Source organism: Merops nubicus, unplaced genomic scaffold, assembly GCF_000691845.1.
Source record: "Merops nubicus isolate BGI_N331 unplaced genomic scaffold, ASM69184v1 scaffold9274, whole genome shotgun sequence".
NCBI lineage: Eukaryota > Metazoa > Chordata > Aves > Coraciiformes > Meropidae > Merops > Merops nubicus.
Genome location: NW_008602230.1, coordinates 1 through 11368, shown reverse-complemented (window position 1 = coordinate 11368; position 11368 = coordinate 1). Strand labels below are relative to the sequence as shown.

The 11368-nt window shown below is 52.1% G+C and overlaps 1 protein-coding gene across 1 annotated transcript; it reads left to right on the top strand.

The window, feature by feature from the left end:
• Positions 1-904: 904 nt before the first annotated feature.
• MRPL48 (mitochondrial ribosomal protein L48) lies at positions 905-8924 on the top strand (the record flags this gene model as incomplete). Its single annotated transcript, XM_008938281.1, has 6 exons — positions 905-942; positions 2044-2129; positions 3260-3432; positions 6390-6492; positions 6779-6868; positions 8850-8924. Coding segments are annotated over 6 exons (565 nt in total), but the record flags the coding sequence as incomplete, so codon positions are not given.
• Positions 8925-11368: the final 2444 nt, after the last annotated feature.

The following is an 11368-nucleotide window of genomic DNA, read 5'->3' as shown; positions in this document are numbered from 1 at the left end:
ATTCTGTTTTTGCAGAGGACTTAGAATCATAGAATCCTTTGGTTTGGAAGAGACCTTTAAGATCATCAAGTCCCACCATTGAGCCAACAGGGCTCTAAAGTCCTCTGCTAAAACAGATCAGGACTTAGTAGGCAAAATCTTTTAACTGTGGAGGGAGGAGTTTCAGGTGCTGGTCTGGGAGCTGAACTGGCTGTAGGATGTGAAGAAGTGAATATCTCTTTGCTAATGGGATTTGGCTGTGCCAGAGGGACTTGGGCTGTGAGCCTTCGTCAAGGAATCCGAGAATCACTATTGTTGGAAAGGACCTTTAGGATCATCAAGTCCAGCCTTCCCCCCAACATCTCCCTAACCACTAGACCATGCCTCAAGTGCTACATGTACTTGTGTTTTGAAACCCTCTAGGGGTGGTGACTCCACCACCTCCCTGGGCAGCCCATTCCAGTGCCTCACCACTCTCTCAGAGAAGAAATTCTTTCCAATATCCAATGAAAACCTCCCCTGGTGCGAATTGAGACCATTTCCTCTTGTCGTATCATCAGTAATTTGGGAGAAGAGACCAACACCAGCCTCACTCCAACCTCTTTTTAGGTAGTTGTAGAGAGCAATGAGGTCTCCTCTCAGTCTCCTCCAGACTAAACAACCCCAGCTCCCTCAGCCAGGCTTCCTAAGGCATGTTTTCCAGCCCTCTCACCAGCCTCGTTGCTCTACTCTAGACCCACTCCAGCACCTCAATGTCCTTCTAATCATGTGGTGCCCAAAACTGGACCCAGGGCTCAAGGTGCAGTCACCAGTGCCCAATCCAGGGGCATGATCTCCTGCCAGGAAGTAGGAAATGGGCCAGGTATGTTGTGTTTCCACAGGAGGGTGAAATCCCAGCTTTTAATGATAATCTTGTTTCCTGCAGGGCAGCAACACCCCGAGAAAGCCGCCTGTGTGCTGCAGGTAAGGCCTGTTGGTAACCCAATGCAAGGCAAAACTTCATTTACCCAAACTGTATGTTACACATTAGAGTGCTTGTGTCTCCTTTTGATACGTTTTCTGGCCCAGTTTGGACTGGCTGAATGATGTGAGCACTGGGGAGGCCACAGCTTGAGGGCTGGGGTCAGTTTTGGGCCCCACAGGATGAGAAAGACCTTGAAGGGCTGGAGCAGGTCCAGAGAAAGGCAACAAAGCTGGGGAGGGGGCTGGGGAACATGGCTTGTGAGGAGCAGCTGAGGGACCCGGGGGCGTTGAGCCTGGAGAAGAGGAGGCTGAGTGGACAACTCCCTGACAGGAGGTTGGAGTGAGGTGGGGATTGGTCCCTGTTCTTGGCCAAGCAGTGGTGCTAGTCCTGGTGTTATGCTGTGGAGCAGCACCAGCCACATACTGTTGACTGTTCCTGCCCAGGAACTGACTTACACCCCCCTGAGGTCCAACCATCAACCCAACACTCCCATGACCACTAAACCATGGCCCCAAGTGCCACGTCCACACATTTTTTGAACCCTTCCAGGGCTGGGGACTCCAGCACCTCCCTGGGCAGCCTGGGCCAAGGCCTCACCACTCTGGCAGGAGAGAAATTCTGCCTAAGGTCCAATGGAAACTTCTCCTGGGATAACTTCAGCCCAGTGCCTCTTGTCCTATTGCTGGTTCCTTGGGAGAAGAGACCAACCCCCACCTCACTCCAACCTCCTGTCAGGGAGTTAAAGACAGAACATTTCATCAGCAGATGTAATATTTCATCAGTATCTTCACTATCCACTGGTGCTGACAAGTCTTGTCTTTGGGTTATTTTTTTCTCTGCTTGAGAATTCACCTGGGAATGAGTCACTTTTAATCTCTTCCTTCTTACTTGCTGCTCATCATAAGAGCCTGTGGACTGTCACAGGCTGCTGCTTGTGTGGGGCAGAGATCAGCTGAAGCCTCAGGGTTGCCTTCCGTCAAGGGACCAAGGACAGGTTCTTGCCCCAGTGTGGATTTGGGGTCTTGGAGCCCCATGTGTCTGTTAAGGAAGGGCTGTTTGCCATTCCACGGGAAACACGTTTGCTCTGCTTCCATCTGAAGGTGATGTGCTGGTGAGCTGCCACAGACCCTACAGATCCCGTCCCACGCACGGCATCGGGAGGTTCAAATACCTGCTCCCAAAGGAGGTAGGTATAAGAGCTCCCCTGCTGTGCTTGCTTTCTGCTGACCCATCTTCTTGCAGCCTGTGTTAAATGTGGGTATTATTAACTCCATGGCTGAAGAGTTGTATTAAAAGGAATAATGTAATGGTTTACTGCTGCCTGTCTTGGTAGAGAGTGTTATGTCATGTTGGGAGATGTTATTGTGGCTTGGGAGACCTTCTGGTGGCCTTTTGGTATTGCAAGGGGCCTGTCAGAAAGGTGGGGACAGACTTGAGCGGGGCCTGTTGGGACAGAACAAGGGCTGGTAGTTTTAAAGTAAAATAGGGAGATTCAGACTGTAGAGAAGAAAGTTTTCATGCTGAGGGTGTTGAGCCCCTGTCCCAGGCTGCCCCGAGAGGTGGTCGCTGCCCCATCCCTGGAACCATTCCAGGGGAGGTTGGCCGGGGCTCTGAGCAACCTGCTCTAGTTGCAGATGTCCCTGCTCCCTGCAGGGGGCTGGACTGGATGACCTTGAAAGTTCCCTTCCCACCCAAACCAGTCTGTGGTTCTGTGCTGTGATTCTGTGAAGTACCCACTCACAACACTGCATAAATAGGTTCTTTTAGCCATTCCATTCTTGTTCAAGTGAATGGGTAGTTTGGGGAGTGAGGAATCTCTTCCTGATGATGAATTTCACACCCAACTTCAAATTATCACAGAATATTGTGAGCAGACCTTATTTGCAATTAGACTTTTTACATTCCCTGAAATTTGGAAAGAGGAAAATTTTTGTAGCAGGAGGAAACAACTCATGTAGACAGCTGCCTCAAAGGCAGGGACTGAAATAAAAAGCAATTTGGTTTCTACTCCTTGTTTTTTTTCTGGCAGAATTGAATCATGGTTATGCAAGTGTTTTCTGTGTGACTTGTGTGCTGCTGCCATCCAAGACCTGAACTGCTTAACTAGAGAACACCTGTTAAGAAAATGTCAGCCCAGTTCCATAGTCAGGGAAAGGGAGCACAGATGGGCTGTGAGGTGTTCGACATTCAGGAAACCTCTATAAGAAGGGAGAACCTCAGCAGAGTGTCCTGTGTGGGCAACAGGTCACAGCTTTTACTTCCAGCTTTGTTCAAGGCAGAGACACTTTCTATTTCATTTTTTTTTTTTTAATGCAGACTCCAAAGAAGAAAAAGGACAGAGTCCAGATGAAAGAGATAAATGTTGGGACCGAACATGAGTATGGAGATGTCAACATCCAGATGACTTCCTACGATCTGTGTCTTGTGGAGCATTTTGCTCAGTATGTGCATAATCTCTGCAACCGACTGTCCATCAGGGTGAAGGAAAGGTAGGAGGAGCCTGGCTCCACTCTCCCCAGCCCTCACAGTCACGTGTTAGGCCAGGCGAGGCTCTAAGATGGTCATACAGTCATAGAAGTGTTTGGGTTGGAAGAGACCTTTCAGATCCTTGAGTCCCACTGTTCCCCAGAACTGCCAGGTCCCCACTGACCCGTGTCCCTCAGCACCACATCTCCAGGGCTTGGAAACCCCTCCAGGGATGGGGAATCCACCACTGCCCTGGGCAGCCTGGCACAGCCCTGGACAGCCCTTGTTGGGAAGATGATGATACCTTGCAGACAAGGGCACAATCTACCCTCCCTGAGAGATTCCCATAGGTAAATCCAAACCTCCTGCCATCTGCCTGGTGGTGTTTGTTTCTGTGTCCATGTGGTTTTGGATGCCTTATTCCTGTAAGGGAATCAGAAGGAGTGCTTCAGGCACTGATGGAACAGATCTCAAGAAGAAAACAGCTGTTACTTTTTACTCCCAGGAGAAAAAGGCTTAAGCCTCTGGGTGCTGAGCCCGGAATTGTTGGCTTAAATATCGCTGACTTCTGCTGCTGTTTTTTCTGTACAGTTTCATCCAGGCTTTGTGTGTTTGCTGTGCAGAAATCAAGTGATATTGGTTCTGAAAAATTAAGAGTGAGCTTGGGAAAGCCCTGAAGATTGTGAGAGAGCCACTGGCTGCTTTAGGATCAGTGGAGGCTTCAGTGGCATGCTGGATCTTGACAGCAGATGTAGCCCTGAGAGCAGCTTTGCTGGCTGGGGAGCTGGGCAGAAAGGAGCCTCTTGAAGTTCAACCAGGGCAAGTGAAGGGTTCTGAACCTGGAGAGGAATTAACCCCCTGAAGCAGGACAGGGGAGGGGTGACCTGCTGAGAAGCAGCTCCAAGGAGAAGGACCTGGGCTGCTGGGGGACAAGTTTCCCATGAGCCAGCAATGGGCCCTTGTGGCCAAGAATGCCAATGGTCTCCTGGGGTGTATGAAGAACAGTGTGGCCAGCAGGTCAAAGGAGGTTTTCCTCCCCTTCTACTCTGCCCTCGTGAGGCCACCTCTGGAATAGTGTTCCCAGTTCTGGGCTCCCCAGTTCCAGAGAGACCAGGAGCTACTGGAGAGAGTCCAGTGGAGGCTGCGAAGCTGCTGAGGGGCCGGGAGCATGTCTGTGCCAGGACAGGCTGAGAGCCCTGGGGCTGCTGAGCTGCAGAAGAGAAGCCTCAGAGGGGATCTGATCAGTGCTGAGCAAGAGCGCAAGGGCCTTGGGGGGCAAGAGGCTGGGGCCAGACTCTTGTCAGTGGTGCCCAGCGACAGGACAAGGGGCAGTGGGCACCAACTGGAACCCAGGAGGTTCCACCTGAGCAGGAGGAGAAACTTCTTTGGTGTGAGGGTGGCTGAGCCTGGAGCAGGCTGCCCAGAGAGGCTGGGGAGTCTCCTGCTCTGGAGAGATTCCAAACCTACCTGGATGTGACCCTGGGCACCCTGCTGTGGGCGACCTGCTGGAGCAGGGGGGTTGGAGGAGATGATCTCCAGAGGTCCATTCTAACCCTCACTATTTTGGGATGAGTCTGAGCAATGTGATACAGCTTCTTGGTGCCTCCCACATGCCCGAGGAGCTTTAGTCAGCTCCTCATTTCCTGCTCATGCTGATTAAACTTAGCATTTTTCATCCACTTTGCTGAAGTGTCAGCCAAGGATCTGAAATCCTGTGCCTGTAGATCTGTTGCTTGTAGTCTTAGTGCTGCTCAGTGCAAAAAGATATCACAAAAAAATTGTGACACGTTGGTGAGTGACAGGTGTTTGTCTGGGGAAGGCTACATGGTGACACTGAGGAGTGATGGTGTCAGCAGCAACACTCTGCAAAGCATTCACAGAGCAATCCCCCAGCCTCAGAGTCCTTCTGGTGCTTTCAGTGTGGGGCTTTGTCTCATACTTGTGTCTTCTGAGGGTGTACTCGGGCTGCCGAGTTCATTAGGTACAGAAAGAAATTATTTGCCCTCTAAGAGCAAAACTCGTAGGGTAAAATGTGGGCGGTGGGCTGTAGCTTGTTCTTACTGGTGCTGTGCCAGTTGCAGCCTGGGCTGCACCCCCAGCAGCGTGGGCAGCAGGGCAGGGTGGGGATCCTGCCCCTCTGCCCCACTCTGGGGAGACCCCCCTGCAGTGCTGGGGCAGCTCTGGAGTCCTCAGCACAGCAGAGACTGGGACCTGCTGGAGCGGGGCCAGAGGAGCCCCAGCAATGACCCGAGGGGGGAACCCCTCTGCTGGGAGCCCAGCAGGAGAGAGTTGGGCTTGGGCAGCCTGCAGAGGAGAAGGCTCCAGCTGGGGAGACCTTCTGGGGGCCTGACAGGACTTCCAGGGGCCTGTCAGAAAGCTCGGGAGGGTCTTCTGAGCAGGGCCTGTTGGGACAGGACAAGGGTGGTCTTTTTAAGCTAAAGAGGGAGATGGACACTGGAGAGAAGGAAGAAATTCTTCACTGTGAGGGTGGTGAGCCCCTGGCCCAGGCTGCCCCGAGAGTTGCTCTCTGCCCCATCCCTGGAACCATTCCAGGGGAGGTTGGCCGGGGCTCTGAGCAACCTGCTCTAGTTGCAGATGTCCCTGCTCCCTGCAGGGGGGTTGGATTTCCAACCCTAATGGTTCTGTGATTCTATGACCTGATCATACTCCTGTTAAATTCAGAGCTGTTCCTTTAAAGGTCTCCTCCAGCTCTAGAGAACTTTCCAGTTCTGAGGCTGGTGTTTGTAGCTGAAGCAGTTTTTTGCTGGCAGTAGCTGTGCAAGCTTCTCCCTTATCTCTTTCCAGTAAAACACCTGGCATCTGCCAGGGCCTGAATTGCAAGATGCATTGTTTGCATAACTAATTTCTCATGAAAAGTTCATCTCCTTCCACGCTCCCTGCTGCTGGAGGCAGATTCCTTCCTGCAAAGCAGCTCAAATCTCTCCTCCCCATCCTAAGCACTGACCTGTGGTTCCTGCAGCTACGCGATGCCCACCAAAACCAATGAAGTGCTGTTCCTGGAAGAGCGAGGGTCCAAAATGCAGCTGGACGCCGTCCTCACCACCCATCAGAGGGTTGTCCAGGTAGGAGCTGGTGTTTGCCCCAGGTGCTGCGGCTCTGGTGCAGCTCCTCCGGTCTCAGGCTCTGAAAACCCTGAACCATTGGAGGCGAGTCCCTTGAAGGCACAAAAAGCCTGAATTGGGGGTAAATTGAAGCACAAGGAAGCCTAACAAGGTTTACTGCAGAAGGGTGCTCACAAAGCGGAGGAGGGGTTCCTGGAGTGTGTATTTCAGCCAGGAGATCTGTTTTACGGGGAGGACTTTGTGGGTGGTGTTCTGCTCCTGCAGCCCGTTTTATTTCTTCTTTCAGATCAGCGGTTTGAGTTCAACGTTTGCGCCGATACTCTTGGAAGTTCTTCAGAGCAGCCAGCCCGAGGGGGTCCACCTGGCAGTGAAAGAGGTATGTGTCACTCCACCCATGCCTTGGCAAGCAGGAAGCAGATACGAGGCATGATGTGAATTTACCTGGAAAATACAGACCTGGCCCTGAGGCTGCTGTCCACCTGAGACTGAGGGACATCCGGCGTCTCCCAGAACCAGGCCCTCACTTGGTCTATCAAAACCCATTACCTCTAATTCCTGATGAGTGTTTCATGTCCCATTTAGCCTCCTATAATTAGTGCCACAGGAGTCACCTTCCCAGCCAGTCCTGTAGATCTGTAGGAGAATGGCAGGTTGCAAGTCGCTTTCCTTTGCTGCAGCAGATTCCCTGCGACTCAAAAGGGATGTAACCAAAATGATTCTGTGATTCTATGACTCTGATTGTGTTCCTGTCTGAGTTCATTAACAGCTCTGACCATCCTCCCAGCACTGCCAGATTCCCCCTGACCCATGTCCCTCAGCACCACATCTCCACGGTTTGGAAACCCCCCCAGGGATGGGGACTCCACCACTGCCCTGGGCAGCCTGGCACAGCCCTGGACAACCCTCAAGGGCAACAAATTGTCCCTCAGGGCCACCCTCAACCTCCCCTGGGGCAACTTTGAAGCCATTTCCTCATGTCCTGTTACTTGCTTCTTGGGAGAAGAGCCTGACCCTCACCTGGCTCCAACTTCCTTTCAGGGTGTTGTCCAGAGCCAGAAGGCCTACCCTGAGCCTCCTCTTCTCCAGACTAAACACCCCCAGGTCCCTCAGCAACTCCTCACAAGCCATGTTCCCCAGACCCTTCTCTGGCAGCCTCTCCAGTGCCCAATCCAGGAGGACAGTCCTTGCCCCAGTCCTGCTGTGCACTATTGCCCTCAGCAGTGCTTCAGCACTTCTTGTCTGAGGGTCCCCAGGAACCTCATGGAGCAGTTGGTAGCAAAGCTAAGGCTGGAACCCTGTTGCTGTACCCTGTTCTGATGGAATTTGCTCTGGGAGGGGTCCAGCTTGTTTTCTGCAGCAAGTCCCAGCACTTTTTTCAGCACTGAGGACCTCACGACAGAACTCCACTCACTGGTGGACCAGGCATAAGAGGATACTTAAACTTCTGTCACTTTAGATTTGGATAAAAAGGTCCCAGGAGGCCCTTTTTATCCAGGGACTGAAGACTTCTGTGCCTGGAAAGGGAAAGCAGCACAGTAAATTCAAACATGGACAGCTCAGGTGGCTTCTTAAGTGGCCTTTGAAGAATGTTTGGTTGACTCCAGCTCTGTAAAACCAGAAGGAAGATGAGAGAAGGTCTCTTGAGTCCAGAATCTTTTCTGCTTTGCTCACAATCCCATCTCTGCCTTAGGGCTGCTGTTTCTTTTTTTAATTTTGGCCAATGGCTTTGTCTCTGGAGGGAGAACTGTGACATTGTGTTGTTTGCAAAGTCATTGCAGCCTGATGCAGGAAGCCCAGGGGAGAGACCCAAAGTGCCTTTGTACAACTGGCAGCGCAGAAAGAGAGAGTAAAGCTTTGGGATGCAAAGTTCTGGAGAAGGTGGCAGGTCTCCTTCAGAAAGTGGATGCTAGTGTGATGGGCAGTGGTGGAGCTGCAGGCATCTAGCTGACTTTCTGAGCACAATGTCACTGACTTTTCAAAAAGCAGCGAGCCAGGTGAGGAGCAGCCTACAAGGCTGAATTTCATAGCCCATGCCATGGCCAAGTGTGTCCACAGCTGCTGCATTCACTGTCAGAAGCTTTCTGCCCCCTGGGCTTTACTCCCAGAAGCTGCTCCTGTTGGAGGCTGGATGTAGGAGAGGAGGTCAGAGTTTCCAGGTTGAGCTGCCCATGAGATGGTAACCTGCAGAGACTTTTCACTGAGGGCTTCCCACTCCCTAGGCTCAGGGCACATTGAAGTCTTTTGTTTTACCACTCTGAAGGGATTCTCTTTGGGAGGTTTGAATTCGTCTTGACTTCCAAAAGGACTCAAGAGGTGAGTCTCATCTACTTGGGTTGTTGTTTTTCTTCCCTCCACAGCACACAGAAGCTGACTTCAAGAGCCGATTAAAGTCCCGACCAGAACTTGAAGAGCTGCTAGCACAGATGAACTGAGGAAGAACTGGATGTTCAGAGCTCCCCTGGGAAAGCTCCTTTCCTCCTCCATGGCTGCTCCAGCCTCCAGAAGGTGACTTTGTGAGCACACGGTGCTGATAATTTGGTAAATTGGAAGAAATTTCCACTCTTGTCTTAATAAAGACAAATACCTGTGTTCCTGTCTGAGTGATGTGTACTGAGTGAAGGGTGCCACAGTGAAACGTGGCTCTGATTTTCTTCAGTTCTTCCTCTTGGTTTTGTTTTTCTCCTGCCTGTTTTGGTACATGAGGATTTCTGCAAGTTTCAGTCTGCAGAAATCTCTGAGAGTGAATAATGCCAGACTGCAGCTCTCCCAGATGCTGCTGATGTGGAAATGACCATCTTGCTCCTGTCATAGAATCAGAAGGGTTTGGGGGGGCAGGGCAATTTCAAGGTCACCTAGTCCAACCCCCCTGCAGGGAGCAGGGACATCTGCAGCTAGAGCAGGTTGCTCAGAGCACCAAAAATTTATTCCTTCTCTCTAGTCTCCCTCTTTGAGTTTCAAACCATCCCCCCTTGTTCTGTCCCAACAGGCCCTGCTCAAAAGCCCCTCCCCAACTTTCTGACAGGCCCCTGGAAGTCCTGGCAGGCCCCCAGGAGGTCTCCCCAGCTGGAGCCTTCTCCTCTGCAGGCTGCCCAAGCCCAACTCTCTCCTGCTGGGCTCCCAGCAGAGGGGTTCCCCCCTTGGGGCATTGCTGGGGCTCCTCTGGCCCCACTCCAGCAGGTCCCTGTCTCTGCTGTGCTGAGGACTCGGAGCAGGACAGAGCTCTGGACACACTTTCTTCAGCTGATCACGAGAGAAATGTGTTCTTCTTGTAGAGGTGCTTCAATCAGAGCTGCACCAACACAAATGGAGCCTCAGAGCCCTGGGAGGGTTGAGGATCATCATCCCTGAGCAGCTGAAGAACTTCTGCTTGACAGAAGGCGGCCAGGGAGGGCACAGGCAGGCAGATTGAAACATCTGCAAAATTTCTCCTTAGTTTCTCCTTTTAAGCCCTAAGGGACAAACTTTCCCTTGGCTACCTGAAGTCAACCAACTTTTTACCACAGCCCCTTTGGAAAGGGAAAAGTTACTTGTTCCTTGAGAGGACAAATTCCAGAAGCATGAGTCGGTCTGGTGCCACGATGGTGCCAGCTGCTTTTCCCAGGACAGGTTCCTTTTCTTTGAGCACTGAGACTGAATTTGGGACCAAATGCTGCAAAACCCAGAACCCGCAGGAGCTGTGGCTTTTGGGTGCTCGTATGGGCGCTGGATCAAACGGGTTGTGCACCTGGGTGTTTGCTTCTCATTCTGCCAAACTCTGATTTTACTTAGGCTGGAGCTGAGAAGACTCATATTAGGGAACTTGTTCTATCCAAATCTGAGCCCTGTTTTGATGGATGCTAAGATGAGGTTCTGTTTCTGCCCCAGAACTGTTTTGATTGTTTTTGTTTTTCCCCCTTTCTAAGCACCAGCTCTTATAAAAGAAGGACAAAACCTCATTAGCACTCTCCCCCAAAACTGGGGATGCTCTGGAGTTGCTGGATGTTCACTCCTGATCCCATGCTGCTGGTGATTTTTGGGCAGCAGCCCCTGCACCCACTGCCCTGGGAAGCAGCCTGGAAAGTTCCCCTGGCCAAGCCATGGGCACCCTTCTCTTTCCAACCTGCTGAAAGCCATTTCATTTTCTTCTTCATGTGGCCTTCAGATCAGCATCCCACCTCGCGTTAGCTCCTTTTTACTCCTATATTTAAATGCTCCTGGAACTTCCCAGGAGAGAAATTCTCCTAAAAATCCTTTTCTGTGGGATAGGAGATTCTTGTCGCCAGGAAAAGACTGGGGATAGCGCAGGGAAGGACACAGAGTGGAAATCCATGGTAGGGCTGTTGCACTCAGCCTGGGTGCCGTGAATGCTCCAGGTCTGGGGCATTTTGGGCTAGAATCATAGAATCATTTAGGTTGGAAAGGGCCTTTAAGTTTATCAAGTCCAACCGTTAACCTGTCTCTATCAAGTCTGCTGGTAAACCATGTCCCTCAGCACCACATCTCCACGGCTTGGAAACCCCTCCAGGGATGGGGACTCCACCACTGCCCTGGGCAGCCTGGCACAGCCCTGGACAACCCTCAAGGGCAACAAATTGTTCCTAATGTCCAGGCTAAACCTTCCCTGGGGGAACGTGAAGGCATGGGGAGGGCGGGGGAGGTGTCCATATGAGCTCTGCTGGGGTTCGGAGTCGTCTGCAGGGCGCTCTGTACCTCCAGGGGCACTCAGCACCTTCTGTATCTCCCTCCCGTGCCCCTGTGGGTGCCCAGCACCTCCCGATGCACCTGACTCCCACCCTTGGGTGCCCAGCACCTCCCCGGCCCACCTCACCCCACCCACAGGTACCCAACCCCTCTCCGCTGCCGTTCCCAGCACCGCCCGGTGCCTCCGCGGCCCCTT